This window comes from Piliocolobus tephrosceles, chromosome 15 (assembly GCF_002776525.5).
Source record: "Piliocolobus tephrosceles isolate RC106 chromosome 15, ASM277652v3, whole genome shotgun sequence".
Taxonomy (NCBI): domain Eukaryota; kingdom Metazoa; phylum Chordata; class Mammalia; order Primates; family Cercopithecidae; genus Piliocolobus; species Piliocolobus tephrosceles.
The window spans coordinates 11356607-11381427 of NC_045448.1; the positions used below are offsets into that span (position 1 = coordinate 11356607).

A 24821-nucleotide genomic window follows, 5' to 3' on the forward strand; every position below is an offset into this window, starting at 1 on the left:
GGCATCCAGCCCCTCCCGGATGGTGGGGGGTGAGGGCCATCCCCACAGAACTCAGCCCCCCAAAGCCTAGCACAGCGCCTGACCCATAGTAGGTTCTCACTCAACCCACAGGTGACAGAAAGTGCAAAAGGGTCAGGGAAAGAACAAATGAGTGGAAAACAGGAACGAAAGGGAGGACACTGTCAGGAGAGAACACAGGCAAGACGTGAACAGCCGGCCGGGCGCGGTCGCTCACGCCTGTAACCCCAACACTTTAGGAGGCCGAGGCGGGCAGATCACCTGAGGGCAAGATATGAACAGCTGGCCGGGCGCGGCGGCGCACGCCTGTAATCCCAGCACTGTAGGAGGCCGAGGCGGGCAGATCACCTGAGGTCAGGAGTTTGAGATAAGCCTGGCCAACGTGGAGAAACCCTGTCTCTACTAAAAATACAACAATTAGCCAGATGAGGTGGCATGCGCCTGTAGTCCCAGCTACTTGGGAGGCTGAGGCAGGAGAATCACTTGATCCCTGGAGGTGGAGGCTGCAGTGAGCTGACATTGCACCACTGCACTCCAACCTGGGTGACTGAGCGAGACTCTGCCTCAATTAAAAAAAAAAAAAAAAAAAAAAGACGTAAGGAGCAGCTGACAACACAGACGTCCTTTCACGCAGCTAGTCAGCTGACAGAGATGTCTTGAACACCCTCTGGCTGACTAGTCTACATGTTCTAGACGACTGAAAATTCCCATCTTTCATGGTGTGCTTATTTGCAGTCTAAAGAAATTTCCTTTTGGTTAGAAGATGTAGTTCAAGGAGTTTAAATTGGTGTGGGAGGCCATCAGGGTTCCTCTGAGCTGGGCTGGTTGGGAAGGGAGGTGTCTGTGGCTTTATTTCTTTTTTGTTATCTGCAGATGTGGCAGAAAATCGAGGATGTGGAGTGGAGACCCCAGACTTACTTGGAGCTGGAGGGTCTGCCTTGCATCCTGATCTTCAGTGGGATGGACCCGCACGGGGAGTCCTTGCCGAGGTGAGTGGAGGGGTTATGCCCCTGGGGGTCTCTGAGGAGCTGGCTGCCTGGGCCCCCTCAGGGAGCATGTCAGGGGGACTGCCATGCCCTGACAGCAGGCAGCACCCCTCGCATTCACAGGCACCGTGGGTGGGACCTTCATCGTGGCTTTCCCAGCAGGGGCCTGAGTGCGTCTGAGGCCGGTGCCCCTTTTCCTGATTCTCAGAAAGGCATTGTTTGGGCTCGTGGTGATGGCTGTGGCCGGGCTCTGCGAGTGGAGGCCCTACAGCTGGAGTCAGGATTTAAGCCTCCTGAGTTCAGTTGCCCCCCATGGGGCGCTCTGTGTGCGTTGGGGATGGCAGTTCTGCTTGGGACAGTAAGGCATCCTCTCCAGGACTTGCGGCCACAGCTGCTGTTGGTGCCTAGACTGCCGCAATGCCTGGGCCCTCCTGGCTTAGGAGGTGTTCTGGGAGTGGGGGCAACTGACGCTGCTTGGGAAGAGCTGATTCTTCCAGCACAGAGTGGACTGTCTCAGAAGGTGTGTCCCTCCGAAGCCAATCACAGCCTGGAAAGTCTCAGCCACACATCCACTCGATGTCCCCTGGGGGAAGGTCTCTAGGCCACCACACAGACATGCAGACACTCGGGACTCAGGTCACTGGGCCTCCTGTAAGGCGGTTTCTTGGATTGGTGGGGACAGATTGGGTTTTAGAGACTTCACACCCATGGAGAAGAGCAGACGGCCGGCCACAGATAGTAAAAGCCGACATCAGTGGAGTTCCTGTATGTTCTGGGCACTGTCCTGGATTCTTCTTTTATGTTTTATTTCATTTTACTCTCACCTTAACCCTGGGGGAGAGGTGCTATTTCAGTAGTCCCATTTTACAGATGAGGAAACTGAGGCCTACTGAGATTAAGCCAGTCTGGCTGGCAGTGGGCCTGGCTTCTTCCCCCAGGACCACCCCACACTTCAGCAAACAGCCCTCTGCATGCTGCGTACTCATGGGCCAGGGGAAGGGGGGCTCCAGAACATTTGACCTTGGTTGTTGCTATTTCACATGGATTAATTATTTTCTTCTTCAACTCCTTAAGGACTGAGACAATGTCTTAATCTGTTTTCAATTTTAGCAAGCATTTGCTGAGTACCAGGTACCTTCTGTAACCTTCTTTATACCAGGCACCTTCTGGTACCTTCTTTGTACCAGGCGTCATGATAGACTTTTCATATAAAACTTACTCCTTGCTGCAGTAGTGTCACCATCCTGTTTTATGGTTGAGTCAATGAACGATCATTTGCCTGAGGTCACGTGAGCGGTAAGTTTCAGAGCCCCATTGGAACCCTCACGTACCCCACTCTAAGCCCTTTGCCTTGGTTGTGTTTCTGCTGCACGAGTCTGAGCATGGGGTTGGCCTTTCCTCTCCTGCTCACAGCATTGCCTGTTGGTGTCCGACTTGATCGCCATCGTATTTCCAGCATCTAGTACCCTGGCATGTGTTCACTTGGATTGAATAATTAAATACCCACTGATTACGTTTAATCTTTATCACAGTGGACTTAGAGGTTTTTCATTTTTATTTTTATTTTTTTGAGATGGAGTCTCACTCTGTTGCCCAGGCTGGAGTGCAGTGGCGCGATCTCAACTCCGCTGCAGCGTCCGCCTCCTGGGTTCAAGTGATTCTCCTGCCTCAGCCTCCTGAGTAGCTGGGATTACAGGCACCCGCCTCCACAACCGGCTAATTTTTGTATTTTTAGTAGAGATGGGGTTTTGCCATGTTGGTTAGGTGGTCTCGAACTCCTGACCTCAAGTGATTGGCCCGCCTTGGCCTCCCGAAGTGCTGGGATTACAGGCGTGAGCCACCGTGCCCGGCCAGATGCTTATTAATATTTATTCCCATCTTTCAGATGAAAAAATCAGAGCCTCATAGCAGAGCTCAGGTTCAAGCCTCTTTTATATCTGGCCCAAAAGTTAATGCAGCACAGGGCTAAATGCATAGTGGGTGTCCCCAAAGATTTACTATTATACTGAATTTGTTGCTGCAAGCTCCCAGTAACACTGTTGGCTTTTCCACTTGTACGAGTCCCTGGGTCCTCACCAGGAAGGTGGGGTGTGGTCCTGATCAGTGCTGCCTGCAGCAGTGGGAACAGCACCCCACTTGTGGAAGGTGCTAAATAGACACCCTCTTCTGTGGCCTGCTAGGTCTTTGAGGTACTGCGACCTGCGATTGATAAACTCGTCCTGCTTGGTGAGAACAGCCTTGGAGCAGGAGCTGGGCCTGGCTGCCTACTTTGTGAGCAACGAAGTTCCCTTGGAGAAGGGGGCTAGGAATGAGGCCTTGGAAAGTGATGCAGAGAAGCTGAGCAGCACAGACAACGAGGATGAGGAGCTGGGGACAGAAGGTGAGGGGTGGCTGCCCTCAGCCCAGGTGTGCATGTCTGCACGTCCTTCTTAGCTTCTGAGCTTTGAGGCTGCCTGTGCTTATGGAGACAGCCGTCTCCAGTTCAGCCGGGTCCTGGGGCCTGTCTGCTGGACAGCAGCTCTGGATGAGAGGTTTCCAGTGTTGGATGAAATGGCAGAGCTCTCATTGAATTCAGATTTTGCTTGTTTTCTCCCCGTCTCTTTTGGTGGTGTGAGAAAATGGGAATCCCTGTAGGGATTCTTCCTAGTTCTAGAATTCTTAAAGAGTAGGAAGAAAAATTAAGATTTCTTAGAGTACAAGTTCAGAATTTCTTAGAGTTCCTCGTTCCACTCACTGGTGGGATTCTGACCTGGTGTGATTTGCTTGCTTATTTCCTCTGTGCATCAACGCAACAGCATGCTGTCCATTTTTAAGATTTATGAAAACAGGCTCATTTGCAGACTCTTCAAATCTGATGCCATCTTTTTAATGGGACACATAAATGTTAACATCACAGGGCATTGACTGTAGTCAATGTGATGAGAAATATGTAGACAATCATACAAAAACTAGAAAGCATTTATGGAGTGTGTAGAGTGGAAGGAGGTGGGTGTGGGCACCAGACTGGGTCTGTGGTCTCCCTCCTCTGTCTTGACTGTGGGACCTCTGCTAGCCTCAGCTTGCTCGTCTGTAAAATGCAGATGGAAAGACCTGCCCGCCTGTAGCCATCTTTTCGAAGCACAGCAGGGACTGTGATTTAATTCTTTCCCTTGTGGGTATCTGCTGCACATCTCCATGCTCCCTGGCATCTCAGGACCCCCTTCTTTAGTTTCACCATCTGCTCCTCTCTACCCACAGCTCCACTGCACTGCACACTGGCCCGCATTAAACTTGCAGTGGCCGGGCTGTGCTCTGCCCTCCTGGCCTCTGTGCTGCATGGCTACCCTTCCTGCTGCTTGGAGTTTTCCTTTCTCTGCTTTACCTGGAAAGCCCTGTGGCCCTTCAGGACGAAGGCCAGCTGCCCCCTCTTCCAGCAGATGCCCTGCTTTTCCCCCAGGCTCCCGACCCCTCTTTTTTGCATCTCCTCCATCAGCTTGCAGCTGTGCCTCATGGGCAAGGGCCTTCGCTGCACCCAGAGTGCCTCCTGCACCGCAGCCTACTCCCTCCTGTCTCCTCAGTGCCCTGTCCATGGTGGGGGCCTGGAAGATAGTAGTGAATGAGTGAATGGCTGGGGAGAGGTGATCATGGGAACACACTTTACACATTGCGAAGTGCTGGGCAAATGTCAGGGATGGTTATTTCGGTGCATTCTCAGCCCGTGTGTTTTGAAACAGGCTCCACCTTGGAGAAGAGAAGCCCCATGAAAAGGGAGAGGTCCCACTCCCACGACTCAGCATCCTCGTCCCTCTCCTCCAAGGCGTCCGGTGAGTCTTCCCACGCGGGAAGGACCAGATCAGCGAACTGGTTTTTGAGGTTTCAGAGAATGAAAAGAAACATATATAGGGCTGTTTGCTGATCCTTTATTTTCCATCAGAACTGGAAAGATAAGGAAATCTTTGAAGCCCTGGACTCTCTAGAGAGTAAATGTTCTGGTGAACTTGGGATCGGAGAACTTGAAGGCTGAGCAAGACTGTAGGGTTCCGCTGCCCGTGTCCTCAGGTGAAGACCATGGACACTGCCCCTCACTGTGGCTGGGGCCTCAGGCTGAGTCCTGGCCATGTTAGCGGCGGGTCCCCGGGTGTTCTCGCTGCTGCTGGGGAGAGCAGCTGAGCACAAGGAGAGACACAGACACGGAGACTTCACTGGGGGAAGAGCAACAAAAGGCAATCCAAGCTCGTGAGCCCTCCTTGTAGCCAGAGCCACAGGAGGTGGGCGGTGCCAACCACAGGCTTTACACGGTCTCTGCCCTAAGGGGTCCGTCTGTGTCCGAGAGCAGTCAGGACCACGCACATGACAGAGTGTCCCCTGTCTTCCCGCCAAAAGCATTATGAGGGCCTCCTTGCTATCTGGATCAGCCCTGAAGGATAAATGAGATGTAGACCTGACCTCAAGGAACGAATTCATCGTTCTCATAAAAGACGTGTTGTTTTGCAGTCGTTTTTTGCACACATTTTCACTTCACATATGAGGAAGTCTGTACTTTTGTCCCAAGGCAGAGGGCAGATTTCAGGGTAGGTGAGGTTAGCACAGGTTTGAGAGCGCAGCTGACCCCCAACCAGGCCTTGCAGAAGGTGTTATAAATGGAGGAAGGCTTAAGGGCTGAGAGGCTCAGGGGCAAGACGCACAGGGCCTGGGTGCAGGGACAGGTGCGCTGGCCGCAGGCCCCCATTGCAGGAGGCAGGGAGGCACCTAGCTGTGGCTGGGGGAACGGTGGAGAGTCGCTGCTGTTTGATCTGGGATGGGGAAAGGTCAGAGGTCAGAGCCCACCAGGAGACTGGCTGGGGGCATCTTCTTTTTCCCTCATCTCCTGCGCCTGTGCTCCCAGACACCCACGATGGAGTCAGCACTGAGCCTCTTCACCCTCAGCCCAGAGCTCGGAGACCAAAAGAAGCCCTGCCTCATAGGCCGGAGCTCAGTCAGAAAAGCCAGCGCCGCAACCACTGGGTCTGTTTGCCTGAAACAGTACAGGAGGCCTGGGGCAGAAACAGGAGCCACCGGCAAGCTCTGGGACAGCTCACTCCTGGGACGAGTCGCCCCTGAGATGGGCCACTCCTGGGACAGGTCACTCCTGGGACGAATTGCCCCTGAGATGGGCCACTCCTGGGATGAGTCGCCCTTGAGATGGGCCACTCCTGGGACAGGTCACTCCTGGAATGGGTCACTCCTGGGACAGTTACCTTCTAGGATGTCCCTGACCAGGTTCATCTCTCCTCAGGTTCAGCGCTCGGTGGTGAGTCCTCGGCTCAGCCCACAGGGCTCCCCCAGGGAGAGCGTGCCAGGTCGCCCCAGCCCTGTGGCCCCACAGAGGAGGGCAGAGCCCCTGGTGAGAAACAGAGGCCCTGGGCAAGTCAGGGGCCACCGTCGGCCATCAGCAGGCACAGTCCCGGGCTGACACCCCAGCCTGACTACAGCCTCAAGACCAGCCAGAGGAGCGTCCAGGTGTCGGTCACCTCGTCGTGCTCCCAGCTGTCCTCCTCCTCGGGCTCGTCCTCCTCATCCGTGGCTCCCGCTGCCAGCACGTGGGTCCTGCAGGCCTCCCAGTGCTCCCTGACCAAGGCCTGTCGCCAGCCACCCATCGTCTTCTTGCCCAAGCTCGTGTACGACATGGTTGTGTCCACCGACAGCAGCGGCCTGCCCAAGGCTGCCTCCCTCCTGCCCTCCCCCTCAGTCATGTGGGCCAGCTCTTTCCGCCCCCTGCTCAGCAAGACCATGACATCCACCGAGCAGTCCCTCTACTACCGGCAGTGGACGGTGCCCCGGCCCAGCCACATGGACTATGGCAACCGGGCCGAGGGCCGCGTGGACGGCTTCCACCCCCGCAGGCTGCTGCTCAGCGGCCCCCCTCAGGTGGGTGTTGCTCGCTGCCCCAGCACAGCCCTGGACTGGGGGGGTCCTCACACTTCCATCTGGAGGGCAGTCATGGGGTAACCGCACCTACGTCTTCGCTTTTCACACTTCCCATGATAGAATTTTCTCCAACGGCCTGGAGTGGACCAGAGGGAGGAGGGCGGGACTCATCTGCCACTCAGGGCTGGTGGCTTCCATTCCTTCCTGTGTGATGCTGGGAGTGGACGGGAGACCTCTCGGGGTGTATCAGACTACGGTTCCTCACCCCACGTCATCTCACTCGGCCACTGCGCACGTTCTCTAACAAATAGAAACAAAACTCTGGGTTCTCCACTGGAAGGTTTCGGTGAACCATGAACGGAGAACTGGGGGTTCAGTTTCCCAGTCGCAGCCTGGTGTTTCCTTAATAGCAAAAGTCCATTTCACCTCTCAATGGCAGAATCTCCTGGGTGTGAGGATGTGGGGAGGAGGAGGCTGGGGACTGAGGTCTGCTCTTTAGAACGGAGCTGGGGCTTTGGGGTTGGAATGCGGTTCAGTATCCATTTGTGTCTTAAACTTATACAATGAACAATATTACTTTTTCTGATTTAAAAAGGAGAAAAGAAAATGTTTCTTACCAAGGAGTCTCCCTTCCTCCACACCCTCACACTATCGGATATTATCAATTTAAAATTGTTGTCTCTTTGATAGGTGAAAGATAATACATTACAGTTTTACTAGTAAGATTGACATATGCTTGTATTTTTACTGGTCATTGGGACTTCTTTTTCAGTGATTTTCTGGTTTTTCTTATTTGTTTCTCCTTTAGGCCATTTGACATTTCTTGTTGATTTGTAGAAGTGCTTTACATATTACAGATTTTTGTCCTTTGTCTATTGTCTGTATTGCAGATGTTTTCTCTGAAGCTTCCCTGTGGTTCGGTGTCATATTTTCCTCTGTAAAGTTAGTTATTTCCATTCATTGGCATTTGCTGAGTTGTAGCATGAACCAGGCATTGGGCTCGGTGCTTGGAAAGCACATCCCTGGAATGGCTCTTTTATTTATTATTATTATCGTTATTTATTATTGTTATTTTTCAGACGGAGTCTCGCTCTGTCGCCAGGCTGGAGTGCAGTGGCGTGATCTCGGCTCCCTGCAGCCTCTGCCTCCCAGGTTCAAGCGATTCTCCTGCCTTAGCCTCCCGAGTAGCTGGGACTACAGGCGGATGCCATCACGCCCGGCTGATTTTTGTATTTTTAGTAGAGACGGGTTTTCACCACGTTGGCCAGGATGGTCTCGATCTCTTGACCTCGTGATCCACCCGCCTCGGCCCCCCAAAGTGCTGGGATTACAGGCGTGAGCCACCATGCTTGTAGTGGCTCTTTATACAGGGGTACAGGGAGGGTACTGGGCCAGACCATGGGTACTTCTCAATCAGTAATAACCAAAATGAACTAAGATTAATAGGAGGTATGCTACCCTGAAGCTTGGCTGGGGAAGCAGGGAACTCTGTGTTACAGGAAGCAGGAGAAGGAAGAAGAAAGTCATTCTTTTCCTGGGTTTAGAAGGAGAAACACAAGAAGCACTTTTTTTTAATGTCTTATACAATGAATTTTGCTGTCTTGTACAGACATATGGATTAAGACAGCAATTTGCAAGATTCGTAAGACATTATGTTTTATAGTATCCTATTTTTTGGAAGCAGCTTTCTTTGGCTTATGATAAAGTTCTATTTCTAACAGCTGAAAAATGTGGCTGGTTAAAATCTAGAGATGCATTTGCGACGATATTTAAGCAGGAAGGCCTCATGCTTGTGGGAGTCCATTTGTCCACCTGCCATGCTTGTTCCCTTCAAATATCTTTGCATCCACAGGGCTCTCATTTTAAAGACAGGATCTTCAAGTGAGGCAGATGGCAGGAGCCATGCCAGGTGTTCAGCCGGTGCCTGGCACATGGATAGGGCTTCCTCACTGGGGGTTTTAACTCCCATACCTTTACAGATCGGGAAGACAGGCGCCTACCTGCAGTTCCTCAGTGTCCTGTCCAGGATGCTTGTTCGGCTCACAGAAGTGGATGTCTATGACGAGGAGGAGATCAATATCAGTGAGTTATCTGTCTGGGGATACGTGGGCTTGGAACCACCTGCATCACTTTCTCAAGTGACTTTAATTTTATGTTTCACTTTCTAGATGGAATTCTCAGATTCATGATCAGACTCATCCCAAGCACCTTATAGAGGGTGCTATTTATCTTGTAGTCATTTTTCTCAGTATCAGGCCTTTGCTGTAGGGATACAATTACGATTAGTAGATGACTGTTTACTGACTACCTTCTGCATGTGGAGCGCTGAACTCGATACTTTACATAAGTTACCATGTTAATTTCCTAGGCCCAGCTTGAGGTAGATGTTCCCTTCTCCTCATAAATCACATGCCTGGGAGCCCAGCTGAGTAGCGGCAGGGCTGGATGGAATTAGATTTGACTGCTGCCTCTGCAAAGCAGACTGACCCCTCAGGGGAGGTTTCCTGCTCAGGCAGCTGAGCAGGGAGGTCAGTGTCTTGGGGCACAATAGAAATACGTGACATGTGGGGAAAATCCTGTTCTCGTTTCCAGAACAGAGTTTACCCTGATTAAGATCACTTCTTGGCCTGGCGTGGTGGCTCACGCCTGTAATCCCAGCACTTTGGGAGGCCGAGGCGGGCAGATCATGAGGTCAGGAGATCGAGACCATCCTGGCTAACCTGGTGAAACCCCGTCTCTACTAAAAATACAAAAAAATTAGCCGGGCCTGGTGGTGGGCGGCTGTAGTCCCAGCTACTCGGGAGGCTGAGGCAGGAGAATGGCATGAACCCAGGAGGCGGAGGTTGCACTGAGCCAAGATCACGCCACTGCACTCCAGCCTGGGTGGCAGAGCGAGACTCCATCTCAAAAAAAAAAAGATCAGCTTCTTTTTGAGCTCATGTAAAATAACCTCCCCTGTTTCGTCCTCATCCCTCCTCCCAGGGGCTCATAAACTTGGTCTGGTCAATGAGTCTGCTGTGCTGGGAGAGCCAGCTTGTCAGACAGTCCTGTCTGTGTTGCGCAGAGCTTGCCAGCCAGCTGCACCAGTGCTAAGGGGCGCTTGGTGGGGTGCTGTCAACTGTGCTTCAGTTTTGATTTGGAGAAAATCTGGAGCCAAGGAAACCCATCTAGCCCTCAGCCTTCCCTCCCAGGAAAGGAGAGGCTCTTCAGCCTGGCTCTGAGCTTTCTAAGGTTTCCCCACAGTTTGGAACCACATTTCAGATGAAGTCTGCAGCCCTGCTGAATTTGTCTCCTTTCTCTCTTGGACATACCAGTGTTAAAGACAGAATTTGAACCCAGTTTGTTCAATGATAAAGCCCATTCTTTAAATTTTATCTCTTTCGTTGAATAGGGATAATTTCTGTTTTATAGGGTTTTATAGGGATTAAATGTGACACACACAGAGCACCAAGACCTTTTTTTTTTTTTTAGACAGAGTCTAGCTCTGTTGCCCAGGCTGGAGTGCGGTGGCACCATCTCGGCTCACTGCAACCTCCACCTCCCAGGTTCAAGTGATTCTCTCGTCTCAGCCTCTGGAGTAGCTGGAGTTATAGGCATGTGCCACCATGCCCGGCTAATTTTTGTATTTTCAGTATAGACAGGGTTTCACCATGTTGACCAGCCTCGTCTCGAACTCCTGACCTCAACTGATCCACCCACCTCAGCCTCCCAAAGTTCTGGGATTACAGGTGTCAGCCACCATGCTTGACCAAAACCTATTAAATATTCATAGGCATTTCTCCCCTGCCTTCCTATGGACATGCACTCTGCCCATGTGTGCACTATAGTAGGACATGTATTTAATATAATCAATATGTTTTATAATTCGAGTTGGGCCAACTAGATTTTTCTACCTTTTAGCTGACAGACATTTAGTAGGCACCATAGACTACAATGATCACCATGTGAGATGAAACATGGCAAATGGAAAACTGGTTTGGACTACAAATGTTGGCATCAGAAGGGAGAAGCCCCTGGGCTGGAGCACTTGAAGAGCCTTTCTACAGGTGGAGTGACAGGAACTGAGCCATACTGGCTGGGCAGCATTTAGATAGAGGCAAGAAAGGAAGCTATGCAGGTTTTGCTGGCTTTGGCCACCAGGGTGGTCACCTGGGGAGACGGTGCTGGGGTGAAGCACAGGGCTGAGGTCCTCTGGGTCAGGACTCTGGCCGGAGTGGAAGTCAGACTTAGGACAGGAGAGCAAAGCCATTCTCACAGCAAACAGCACAAGGCTGTTCCTCTGGAAAGAGATAGCTCTGAATGCACGTTCTTGCCTCATTAGAACAATCCTGAAAATGGAATATGTGTCAAGAGCCTTGCAGATACAATGGGGTTTCCCAGCAGCCCACAGGCTCAATAACAATTGCACTCCAAGCATCATCCTTTGTGCACATTTAAAATGTAGTCGTGCACCACATAATGATGTTTTGGTCAACAGACTGCATCTGTGACACTGGTCCCATGAGATTCTAGGGGAACTGAAAAATTCCCATCACCTAGTGATATCGTAGTCATCGGAATGCTGTGGCAAGAGGCATTACTCGTGTTTGTAGCGATTCTGGTGTAAATAAACCTGCACTACCAGTACTGTCAAAAGTCTAGCACATACAATTATGTACAGTACATAGCACTTGATGATTATAAACAACTGTTACTGGTTTATGTATTTACCATACTTTTATGATAGTATACTCCTACTTATTAAAAAGCAGTTAACTGTAGGACAGCCTTGGGCAGGTCCTTCAGGAGAGACTTCAGAAGAAGGCATTGTTCTCATAGGAGATGACAGCTCCCTGAATGTTACTGCCCCTAAAGACCTTCTAGTGGGGCAAGGCTGGGAGTTTGAGACCAACCTGGCGAACATGGTGAAACCCCATCTCTACTAAAAGTACAAAAATTAGCCGGATGTGTTGGCATGCACCTGTAATTTCAGCTACTCCGAAGCCTGAGGCAGGAGAGTCGCTTGAACCCGGGAGGTGGAGGTTGCAGTGAGCCGAGATGGTGCCACTGTACTCCAGTCTGGGTGACATAGTGAGACTCTGTCTCAAGAAAAATGACAACAACAATAAAAAACAAAAGTAGAAAAATTAAAATATTAAGCTCATAGAATGAGGATATCAAGAAAGAAGACATTTTTGATCAGTTGTACAATGTATTTGTTTTAAGCTAAGTGTTATTACAAGAGAGTCAAAGAGTTAAAAAGTTTATAAAGTAAAAAAGTTATCAAAACCACAATGAAATACCATCTCACACCAGTTAGAATGGCGATCATTAAAAAATCAGGAAACAACAGGTGCTGGAGAGGCTGTGGAAAAATAGGAACACTTTTACACTGTTGGTGGGACTGTAAACTAGTTCAACCATTGTGGAAAACAGTGTGGTAATTCCTCAAGGATCTAGAACTAGAAATACCTTTTGACCCAGCCATCTCATTGCTGGGTATATACCCAAAGGATTTTTTTTTTTTTTTTTTTTTTTTTTTTTTGAGATGGAGTCTCGCTCTGTCCCCAGGCTGGAGTGCAGTGGCCGGATCTCAGCTCACTGCAAGCTCCACCCCCGGGGTTCATGCCATTCTCCTGCCTCAGCCTCCCGAGTATCTGGGACTACAGGCGCCCGCCACCTCGCCCGGCTAGTTTTTTTTGGTATTTTTTTTAGTAGACGGGGTTTCGCCGTGTTAGCCAGGATGGTCTCGATCTCCTGACCTCGTGATCCGCCCGTCTCGGCCTCCCAAAGTGCTGGGATTATAGGCTTGAGCCACCGCGCCCGGCCCAAAGGCTTATAAGTCATGCTGCTATAAAGACACATGCATGCGTATGTTTATTGCGGCGCTATTCACAATAGCAAAGACGTGGAATCAGCCCAAATATCCATCAGTGACAGACTGGATTAAGAAAATGTGGCACATATACACCATGGAATACTATGCAGCCATAAAAAAAGGATGAGTTCATGTCCTTTGTGGGGACATGAATGCAGCTGGAAACCATCATTCTCAGCAAACTGTCGCAAGAACAGAAAACCAAACACCGCATGTTCTCACTCATAGGTGGCAACTGAACAATGAGATCACTTGGACACAGGAAGGGGAACATCACACACTGGGTCCTATTGTGGGGAGGGAGTAGGGGGGAGGGCTAGCATTAGGAGATATACCTAATGTAAATGATGAGTTAATGGGTGCAGCACACCAACATGTCACATGTATACGTATGTAAGAAACCTGCACGTGTGCACATGTACCCTAGAACTTAAAGTATAATCATAAAAAAAAAGTTATAGTAAGCTAAGGTTAACTTATTACTGAAGAAAGAAAACTATCATTTATAAATCGAGTGTATCCTAAGAGGAGTGTGTAAAGTCTCCAGTAATGCACGGCCATGTCCAGGCCTTCACATTTGCTTACCGCTGACTCACTGACTCACCCGGAACAGCTGCCAGTCCTGCAAGCCCCATGCATGATGGGTGCCCGGTATAGTGCACCCTTGTACATTTTTTATACCATATTTCCCCCATGCCTTTTCTATGTTTAGATACACAAATTCTCTTTTTTCTTTTTTCTTTTGAGATGGAGTTTTGCTCTTGTCGCCCAGGCTGGAGTACAATGGCGACATCTAGGCTCACTGCAACCTCTGCCTCCTGGGTTCAAGTGATTCTCCTGCCTCAGCCTCACAAGTAGCTGGAATTACAGACACCCACCACGATGCCTGGCTGATTTTTGTATTTTTAGTAAATACGGGGTTTCACCATGTTGGCCAGACTGGTCTCAAACTCCTGAGCCTAGGTGACCCACCTGCCTCGACCTCCCGAAGTGCTGGGATTACAGGCATGAGCCACCGCGCCTGGCCAAGATACGCAAATGCTTCACCTTGTGTTACAATTACCTGCAGTATTTAGTGCAATAACGTGCTATATAGCAAGCTTGTCCCACCCACAGGCTTCATGTGGCCCAGGACAGCTTTGAATGCAGTTCAACATACATTTGTGAACTTTCTGAAAACATTATGAGATTTCTTTTTGCAATTTTTTTTTTAACTCAACAGCTATCATTGGTGTTAGTGTATTTTATGTGTGGCCCAAGACAATTCTTCCAGTGTGCCCCAGGGAATCCAAAAGATTGGACACCCGTGCTCACAGATTTGTAGCCCAAGACCAGCAGGCTACACCACATATCCTAGTGTGTAGCAGGCTGTGCCGTGTAGGTGTGTAAGTGCACTCTAGGATGTTAGCACAGTGACAGAGTCGCCTGATGTCGCATTTCTCAGAACGTATTCTGTGTTGTTCAGCGACGCATGACTGTAAATCGTTTTCACTTCCTATTTTGTCACATCTATGTTTCTACCAATCTTGTAGACCTCAGAGAAGAATCTGACTGGCATTATCTCCAGCTTAGCGACCCCTGGCCCGACCTGGAGCTGTTCAAGAAGTTGCCCTTTGACTACATCATTCATGACCCGAAGTATGAAGATGCCAGCCTGATTTGTTCACACTATCAGAGTATAAAGAGTGAAGGTCAGACTTTGAATCTCTTGTTTCACCTTCCAAAGTGCATGGGCACAGCCTCTTGAAGGGACGAGCTGGATTTTGTTAGGCATAAAATCAGGTGGTGACGAATTAACCTGCCATACCTAGTACAGATCTGAGGTCACCACCTCCTGTATGAGGAAGGGAGGAATGGAAACCTGTGAGTTGAATGGTGTTGCTCAGGAAGTGCTAAGTGACGATGACGACACCCTTGCTGATTTGTCACCATTGGAATATTCCGAAGACTCGTTAATGTAAGATAAAAGATGTGTATGTTTACTTACTAATTTGGAATCGTCAAAACGGGTACACGTGTTCACCTCTCCTCCCCCGATGTCTTGATTTTTCCCTCCCTCTTAGGTATCCCCGGCATTTACAAAAAATGCAAAACTTAGCTAGGTGTGGTGGCATGCACCTGTAATCCCAGCTACTCAGGAGGCTGAGGCAGGAGAATCACTTGAACCTGCAAGGCGGAGGTTGCAGTGAGCTGAGATCATGCCACTGTACTCCAGCCTGAGTAACAGAGCAAGACCTTGTCTCCAAAAACCAAACAAAAAAAGAAAAACAAGGGGCCGTTCATCTGCATTCAGTGCTGGCATGTTAAGTTGGCAATCGATTTAAATTGTATAGTGGATCTTTACATAGGTGCTGATGAAATGTTTTTAGTCTACAGTAAGACATGATATGGACAGTGCCTTAATTAGTTTATTCCACTGACACTTTTGTGGTCCTTCATTGTCTCCTTTGACCAGCTGTCACATCAGGGCCCAGGGAGGTGAGAGGCAGTCCTCCCCAACAGGACAGAATCCTGTTGTCTGGTCATTTTGAGCATTTTGGTTTCTGTTTGAGCAGGCAGGGGACAAGATTTGCTTTGCTCCCTGCTGCTTTTTAATCCTGGGGAATTTGGTGCAGACAGAGGGATGTCCCGGAAGCCGGAGGACCTTTACGTGCGGCGTCAGACGGCACGGATGAGACTGTCCAAGTACGCAGCATACAACACTTACCACCACTGCGAGCAGTGCCACCAGTACATGGGCTTCCACCCCCGCTACCAGGTAGGCCCTAGCAGTTCCCCACCAGGCATTTCACCTTGGCCCACATCATCCATTCCCCTGCTCTCTCACGCTTTCATTCCAGAGTAGGAGATAGAGAGTTCTGGAAGCCCTGGCTTCCTGGTCTGTTTGCATCCTCTGTTCCCTTCAATTGTCTGTGGAATTATTGCTGGAACTAGAGTACCACGGTTCTCCTGGGGTTGAGTGTTTATCAGTGGCCAAGTTAGCCCGCCGTGGAAGTGGTCATCATCTTTAGGTCCCAGTGATTTCAGAAGTTAGTCCACTGCAGCAGATGCTCACCAGGTGCTTATTCTGTACCAGGCACTGGGGCTGCAGAGCTGAATCAACTCTGTCCCCGTCCTCCACACTCAGTCTAGGAGGGAGATGTGCACATAAGCAAAACGTAATGATGTGAAGCAGGCAAAAAGAGTACTATGGTTGAGGCACAGAAATCCACTGATAAGAGGAGGAATTTGCATTTATTGAGCACCTACTGCACGCTAGGCGATGTGCCTAGGCACTTTTTATATATCAATCTCTCCCAACCTTTTATGCAATAGCAAATATTTATCCTGGACACATAGAAATGGATAAGGCTTCTGATCCAGGCCTCTGGCTGCCTCAGGCTCTGGTGGGCCACCTGCAAGCCACTTACGGTGCACTGTATGGGAACTGTCCTGTCTAGTGTCCTGTTTACTTCACACTAAAATTTCATTGTCCCTGTTTTATAATTGAGGATCCTGTTTGGGTGGGGAGTGGAAGAGAGAAGATTTGGAAGAATTAATAAGAATTTGCCAAGGGGCCAAGAATTAATAAGATGAAGGGAGAGGGACAGCATGTGTGGGAGAGGGGAGGTGGGGTTTCCGAGGGATGGGAAGTGATGTGGGTTGGGTGTTTCTGGAACCCAGACTTTGGGGTGGGTACACTCAGCCACGAAACTCGGAGGGTAGGCAGAGGCCAGACCACAAAACGCGTGGTGGGCGCCGTGGAGAGGAACGAGGACTCTTTCAGCAGGAACTCCAAGTGGAGCCCAGTGTGGGTAGAGCTGTGTTTAGACGGGTCTCTTAGTCCCATAGAGGTGTATGGAGTGCCTGGGAGGCTGGTTATTTATAAACAGGGGAGAGGATTTATTTTACATGGAGTATTTCTTTTCATTTCAGACCCAAGCGAGGGAGAGAGGGGTGGAGGGAGAGGACCAGAGTTGGCGGGAGCTAGTCAGATGCCTGGCTGGGGAGCAGAGGCGTGTAGGGCAGCTGATGTCTTGGGCTGCTTTCAGAAAGGCCTGAGGCAAGAACACTGGCCTCTCTTTCCATCCCTTTTGCAGAGGGAAACAGCCCCTGTCTGCCTGGCCTTGAGCTTGGCTGCCTGGGACGCAGCACTCATTGTTTGAGTATGCAATTGTACTGTAGATGAAAGAAAGAACATACGACCAATTTTTTGAGGGTCAAAATAATCAGTAATCCCATTTGTTCCAGATAAACTCTCCTAACGTTTTGTTTCTTAGAGATGTAGTTTTTCTTTCAAGGTAAACAAAAGCATATGTGAAAACACGTCCTTGATTTTGAAATGTAGGGAACTGAAAGGGACTGAAGGGTGTCAGTCCCCAGTCATCCCTGTCAGTGTCGGGAGTGGGTGGTGCTGTCAGGACCTCGGGCTGCATCCACAGACACCAAAGCGCAGAGGAGGAGGAGAGGCAGCCGGCTGGGCTGCGCCTGGCCTGTGTTCTCAGGGATGTGCAGTTCTGGGGGCCACAGTGGAAGACGAGGAGGCCTGGGACGGTGAGGGGGCTTGAAACCAGCTGGCGCTGGTGCAGAGGCCGTGTGACCCACTGGCTGCCGTCTCCATGTGGCCTGCACCTGCTCATTCTGTTTTCTTTTCCAAGGCTCCCTTGACCTTTTTTATGAAACTGCCTAAGTGTGTCCTCCTTAACTGCCTCCCCCAGTCAAAATCCCTTTGTCCCTCATCTCTGCTCCCAAAGGAGGGGCTCTGTGGGCCTAGCAGAGCCATGGCAGAGATTAAAGCAGTGTGTGCTCGTCCGCCTCCTCCCCTGGGGACCCTGGGGTGCATGCAGAGCACATGCTAGGAGGGGATGTCAGTAGGGAGGGCTGTGAGTCGATGGGGTCCCAAGAGGATGTTCAAGCTGAGGGCAAAGCTGGGCCGGAAGTCACACCCAGAGCAGCATGTGCACAGATGTGGGGTGTGAGGCTCCTGGGAAATGGAGGCTGGAGAAGGTGACTAAGGGCACAGCCAGACTTGGTGACAGGAGTGAGCCCAAGGTCTCTGAATGTCAGTTTCCACATCTGTAAAATGGGGATGATGACAGTACTGCTTTGTAGGATTGTTAATGGCAGCACACAGGACAGAACGGTGCCAGGCAAGAAGTGTTATGGGAGTGTCCAAGCATATGCAGCTAGTGTTAATATGCAATTGCATGTAACTGTGATGGAAAAATACACGTATTAGAATTACAAATGAGCTCTGTAGCATGAGTGCTTTAGTTGGTGACCCAGAACAGGGCTCTGGTTCAAAGCCACGGGGACCAAAAAGCTTGCTGCCTACGTGGCACGGCAGGGTGAGGCCCCATGTGGACTGAGGATGGGAGCAGGCTCTCGCCGTGGCAGTGTGGCCTCGGGCACGCTTGCCCTGTCAGCAGACCTAGGTGTCTATACTTTTCACTGGAGTCACCCTGTGGGTTTCTTGTGCTGTAGGGAAGAGGTGACCGTGAACTGCACATTGTCACAGCAGAGTGGGCCTGGGGTCTTCTGGAAAGCAGGCCAGACTCTGATGGCAAGCTCTGTCCTTTCCCCCACACCCCAGCTGTATGAGTCCACCCTGCACGCCTTTGCCTTCTCTTACTCCATGCTAGGAGAGGAGATCCAGCTGCACTTCATCATCCCCAAGTCCAAGGAGCACCACTTTGTCTTCAGCCAACCTGGAGGCCAGCTGGAGAGCATGCGACTGCCCCTCGTGACAGACAAGGTACTGGCTCAGAGACCTAGTGGGGCAGATCCAAGTGGCTTCAAGTGGGGACTGAGCGGGGGACTAGAGACAGAGCTGCCTGAAGAGGGAGTGCAGGCACCGATACAGGGACTGAACTTGGAGGAGGCTGGTGTTGCACACAGGCTCTGGAGTCACTCCAATTCAAGCCTCAGCCTTGCTCTACCATTTACTAGTTGTGTATTTGAACATGTCACTTAATATCTGCAAGCCTTGATTTCCTCATTGTAATGTTGAACAGTAGTAACTTGCAAAAGCTTGTGGTGAAAACTATTTGGAATAACTGATGAAAGGCCCTAGCTCCGTGCCTGGAAGATAACAGCAGCTGGGTAGATGTTCATCCGCTCCATCTTTTCTTGAATGCTCTGCCGGGTAACATTTCGCGTAGGCTTGGTAGATAGAACAGTACAGTGAATCCTCTCGAGCCCATTACCAACTCCAGCAACCGCTAACTCATGGCCAGCCTTGTTTCATCCGTCCCGCTCTCCTCTTCTTCCTTCCTGTTTTGTTTGGAAGTAAATCCCAGACCTCAAATCATGTCATCTATCTGTAGATATTTATACCTATAGATGTAGATATCTCAGTGCGTCTCTCTAAAAGACACATTTCCTTTTATCTTTTGAAGAGATTGTTCTGAATGTTCCGTTGCTCTGACCATTCTTGCAGAGATGCTCCTTGTAGAGCTTTTGGTTTGACAGTGCGCACCTGATCACCTCAGAGTCAGCTGGCTGCTCCTTACCCAGCCCCACTCAAGGCAGGCCATGTGGAGAGGCTGCTTTTCCTTCTCCAGAGTGCCAGGCACCTGTGGAGTTGCACCTGGCCTTTCAGACCCAGAAGCCTGTTATTAAGCAATGAAACTATTTGTAGTGTACCCAACAGGCCTTCATTGTAAGCTACCTCCTAACCCATGGGCTGGGGTTGGGTGTTGCGGTGAAATTCCACGGATGAAATATGAGAGCTGGGGTTTCTCCACCACTCCACTCACCTTCCAGCCTTCCTGGCGGAGCTGGCCGTGAGCACCAGTGCTTCACAGTGTTGTGGCAGGTGCTTTGAGGAATTCAGAGGGAGCAGAGGGCCTACCTCTGCCAGATGAACTTATTGTTAAGGAAGGAGTTGAAGAAAACAGTTATTTACATAAAAGATATAACAACCCGAGTGGATAGCTAAGCTCTATGGGGCAGCGACTGGGGGGTGTTGTGTGTTCATAGTGTATGGAAAATGCAAGGCATGCATGAACAATGAGTACTCCAATATCTATTGAGATTCTAATATGAGAGGGTAATGAATTTGGTTAATTGCTATATGCCAGTTAGTTTCTGTTGCCTAACACACCATTCCCAAATAAGCATTAGCTTTGGGATCTGTGGGCTAGCAGGTTGAGCTTGCTTCAGCCAGGTGGTTTTCTGGGCTCAGTTGTACTCACTCACTCATGTTGACAGTGAGCCAGCAGGTTGTCTGCGGGCTGGCTGGTGGCCTCAGCTAGGCTGTTCAGCTCTCCTCCAAGTGGTCTCTCATCGTCCAGCAGGCTAGCCCGGGCTTGTGCATGGGAGAGTTCTGAGAGGGAGTGAAACATGTAAGTCATCTTGAGGCTATGCCCAGGACTGGCACAAGGCCATTTTTCCTGCTTTTTACTGGGAAAAGCAAGTCACAAGGCTGAAAATTCCAGCAGTATGGAAATGGTCATCATTCTGTGATGGAAAATGCTGCAAAGTCATGTCGAGGGACTAATTGTGGCCACATTTACAAACACTCTACCTCATGATACCTGTACTTTGCAGAGCCATGAATATATAAAAAGTCCAACATTCACTCCAACCACTGGCCGTCACGAACATGGGCTCTTTAATCTGTACCATGCAATGGATGGTGCCAGCCATTTGCACGTGCTGGTCGTCAAGGAATACGAGATGGCGATTTATAAGAAATACTGGCCCAACCACATCATGCTGGTGCTCCCCAGTATCTTCAACAGCGCTGGAGTTGGTGAGTGTCCTTTAACATCATCTACTCAGTCAAACTCCTGGGAACGAACACTTGAGAGAGTATTCTAGAGACGAAAGTTAAACATGTGACATCAAGCCTTTTACTTTTGGACTTTTAAAGCTATTTTCATTTTGTTTGACTTTTTTATGCAGTCTTCCCCCTGGCACCAGTGTTATCTATTTAATGGATATTTTCTTTCTTTCATTCTCTTTTTTTTTTTTTTTGAGATGGAATCTCGCTCTGTCGCCCAGGCTGGAGTGCAATGGCATGATCTTGGCTCACTGCAACCTCCGTCTTACGGGTTCAAGCTATTCTCCCACCTCAGCTGCCCGAGTAGCTGGCGTTACAGACACCAACCATGACTCCCAGCTAACTTTTGTATTTTTGTAGAGAGGGGGTTTCACCATGTTGGCTAAGCTGGTCTCAAACTCGTGACCTCAGGTGATCTGCCTGCCTTGGCCTCCCAAAGTGCTGGGATTATAGACGTGAGCCACTGCGCCTGGCCAAATTGATATTTTCAGTGGTCAGAGAAGAAAGCATAAGAAAGCAAATGTGTGTTCCACCTGGAGAGGAGTGTTTTCCTCCCTGTAGTTTTCTCTCCTTAGCCCATGGGCCGTGTTTTGTGACAGGTGATGCATGTCAGGAAGGTCAGAGCTGGCTTGTCTGGGCGGCCTTGGCGGCAGGTCTGCCTGCTGTGGGTGTGGGTGCGAGACAGCCCTGAGTCCAGTTGCTTCGCCCACTGTAGGTGCTGCCCATTTCCTCATCAAGGAGCTGTCCTACCATAACCTGGAGCTTGAGCGGAACCGGCAGGAAGAGCTGGGGATCAAGCCGCAGGACATCTGGCCTTTCATCGTGATCTCTGATGACTCCTGCGTGATGTGGAACGTGGTAGATGTCGACTCTGCTGGGGAGAGAAGCAGGTGAGGTGGCCTGACAGCACTGCCACCCTACGAAGGATGACCGACGAGTGTGCACTCTCTGTATGGGGAGTGCGCCCACCCCGGAAGACCGGAGGGCCTCTCATAGTAGAAGGGGTGGGTGTGGTTCCCAGAGCCCTGGGTGTGGTAAAAGTGAGCTCACGTGTCAAGCCTGGCTTGCTTTTCATTTTAAAAAATTGTCTTTCGGCCAGGTGTGGTGGCTTATGCCTGTAATCCCAGCACTTTGGGAGGCAGAGGCGGGTGGATCACAAGGTCAGGAGATCGAGACCATCCTGGCTAACACAGTGAAACCCTGTCTCTACTGAAAGTACAAAAAAATTAGCCAGGCATGGTTGCGGGCACCTGTAGTCCCAGCTACTCGGGAGGCTGAGGCAGGAGAATGGTGTGAACCTGGGAGGCGGAGCTTGCAGTGAGTGGAGATGGTGCCTCCACACTCCAGCCTGGGTGACAGAGTGAGACTCTGTTTCAAAAAAAAAAAAAATTGTTATTGAAGTATAATACAGAAAATCACACTATCCATTTAATATACAGACAAAAAGGAAAGTATAATACATATACAGAACTTTTCCCAAGCTGAGCACATTCATTTAACCAACTCCGATATTAAGAAAGGGACATTGCTGCCCCCCAGAAACTCCCTTCCTGCTGCCCCCAGCCCCACCCCTCCTCGCTAGCCTGACTGCTGACTCCTAGCTTTATTTTTATTTGCTGTGTGACTTTAAGCAAATGGCTAAATCATTTTGGGTTCTAGTTTCCTCATCTGCGATTAATACCTATGCCATGGGGTTGTTGTGATAATTGACTAAATTATGGTCTGCAAATGTGTTCAGCACATTGAAGAAATGAGTGCCCGTGGGAAGCGCCCAGCAGGGTGCCTGGCCCCAGGGGCCTGTGCAGGGTACCGGCCTGTCCAGGTGTTCACGGCAGTCTGAGAGCCGGTGCCACACTGCCTGGTCCCAAGGGCCTTGCTGCTGCTCGGTGTCAGCCTAGGGGCTCACTCTCCCTCCTTCGAGCAGGGAGTTCTCCTGGTCGGAAAGGAACGTGTCTTTGAAGCACATCATGCAGCACATTGAGGCGGCCCCCAACATCACGCACTACGCCCTGCTGGGCCTGCGGAAGTGGTCCAGCAAGACCCGGGCCAGTGAGGTGCGAGAGCCCTTCTCCCGCTGCCACGTGCACAACTTCATCATCCTGAACGTGGACCTGACCCAGAACGTGCAGTACAACCAGAACCGGTGAGCGCCTGCACCCGGGTCGGAGGAGGCGGCGGCCCTGGGGGTGCAGAGTGAGGGCAGCCTCGGGCTGCAGAGGCGTCCTGGCGATGAGCACTGGCCTGGCCTTGCTCTCTGTTGTCCCAGCTTTTTTAGTGTAGAATAATTTTGAGTATTCGCAGATCATTCAGCTTCATTCACCAATTCTCATGATGCTTTATTGAGTGAGTTACATTGGACTGTGTGGTTTTTTTTTTCTGGCCTTTTCGATTCATTCTCCCAATACATTGCTTTTTAGGAGCTTTAGCACGGAAGAAAATGATCATTTCCGTAGGTTTCTGTACATACCTAGTCACAGAAGTGCTCCCATCTCCAGAGGATCCAACTGCTCAGTGTCCATGGCGAGCCTGTCTGCACCGGGCACTGGGCCGCAGCCTGCGTCAGCTGCTGGAAGAGGGTCGGTTTTGGAGCCAGACTGACTGGGCCTCTGGGAACCCGGGTTCTGCTGTGTATCATCTTTGCAGCACAGGCAGGCCACTCACCTCCGAGCCCTATTCTTCTTAGCCGTAAAAAGAGGCTCATGTTTTTACCCTCAGAGGTTTTTTGTTGCTTTCTTTTTCACCGATGCGTGAGGTCGTGTTGGTAACGTTTCTCACGTGCACTTGGCCCTTGGCCTCTGGTCACCACCGGGCAGACCTCGTGTGGTTTAAGCGTGAGGTACACACTGCCTTTCCCGTGCAGAGATGGCCCTGTCCATCTCTGGCCTTACGTTTCCCCAAAGTAAGGAAGGTCTTGAGGCAAGGATGAAGCCCACTCCACCTTCATAGCCCCCTACGATGGGGACCCACACTCTAGGTGCTGGGGGCAGTGACGGAGGGTGTGAGCCGTGCCCCATCACACCCACCCCTCCTCTGGCCCTGAGTAGGTTCCTGTGTGACGACGTAGACTTCAACCTGCGGGTGCACAGCGCCGGCCTCCTGCTCTGCAGATTCAACCGCTTCAGCGTGATGAAGAAGCAGATCGTGGTGGGCGGCCACAGGTCCTTCCACATCACGTCCAAGGTGAGCTCTCGCTGCTGGGCAGGCCTCTATGTCCACCGCCTGGGCCGCCCTGGCACGCACACTGAGGGTAGGAGCAATCCGGGGAGGCCGTGTCTCTTTCAAGTGCGTGGGGCGGGGCCCTACTGGGTGGGGTCAGTAAAGGTTTTTAATTGGCATTGAGCCCTGGGAAATGACAGGCTCCGTGGGGCCTCTCTTCTACCTCTGATGTTAACCAGTATCCCGCAAGCTTCTGCTGGGGGCAAGGCTCCAACCAAGCCTTCCTGTGTGTTCTCACCCGCCCCAGCTGGGTGAGGTCTCAGGCCACACTCTTCCTTGGGCCCCTGGGATGGTGCCTGGTTGCATAACTATTTGAATGGCTCTGCAGGCTGGCTCCATAGTCACACTGTGTGTCCACTGGGCAGCCTCGGGGTGGGGAGAGACCTGGTGCGATTACATGTGTTCCAGCTAAGGAGGCCTGGGGAATTAAGATGTAAAATCACAGCAAGTCTTGATAGCTCTGTGTCTTCCAGGAAGCAATGCAGCAGGTGTGTCTCTGCCCGAAGCTCTCCCCAGTCCTATGGGCCAGAGCCCCTTTCTCTGTCACTTCTGTCTGTCTTGATCCTGCCCTAATGCCACCAGCTGCCTTTCCCAGCCTCTTTCCCTCCTCATCTCTCTAAACTGCTGAGTTTACAGACTTAGCTATGCTGAGGTGGGCTGGGTCTGAATTGGGACACCAGCTCCATCTTCACTGACCCCCAGAGGCAGGTATTACGCCTTTTCCAGGAGTGTGGGGCCTCTCCTCATTTCTCTTGCAGAGTCACAAGACCTTTAAATAAAAGGCCGCCACTTACACCATCACTGAGATCTTAAAATTGTGTGAGGTTTGTTGTTTAATCAGGGAAAACGGACACCTTCACCATGTCTCCATCAAAGGGCCAGACGTGCCTTTAAAATGAACTTTCCTTTTATGTCCTTCAGTGTCATTTTTAAACTCTTAGGTATTTTATCTTTATTGTTTGAACATAATCTTAATTTTCTATTACGTTTGATTGCATATTGGTTATACATAAGAAAGCTAGTCATGTCTTATAATCTTTCACGTGAGTGAAATCACTGCATTGTTTTCATTTATTCATTAAATACTTACTGA

The 24821-nt window shown here is 50.4% G+C and overlaps 1 protein-coding gene across 1 annotated transcript in view; it reads left to right on the forward strand.

Annotated features, from left to right (window-relative positions):
- GREB1 (growth regulating estrogen receptor binding 1) overlaps positions 1–24821 on the forward strand; it is an 88075-nt gene that overhangs the window by 59667 nt on the left and 3587 nt on the right. Inside the window, exons 18-29 of the mRNA XM_023198496.1 lie at positions 892–1007; positions 3185–3384; positions 4718–4807; positions 6259–6890; positions 8870–8972; positions 14280–14438; positions 15363–15505; positions 18320–18481; positions 20278–20482; positions 21228–21402; positions 22437–22655; positions 23557–23692. Of these exons, the coding sequence (XP_023054264.1) occupies positions 892–1007; positions 3185–3384; positions 4718–4807; positions 6259–6890; positions 8870–8972; positions 14280–14438; positions 15363–15505; positions 18320–18481; positions 20278–20482; positions 21228–21402; positions 22437–22655; positions 23557–23692 (2340 nt within the window). The remainder of the gene's footprint in view (positions 1–891; positions 1008–3184; positions 3385–4717; positions 4808–6258; positions 6891–8869; positions 8973–14279; positions 14439–15362; positions 15506–18319; positions 18482–20277; positions 20483–21227; positions 21403–22436; positions 22656–23556; positions 23693–24821) is intronic.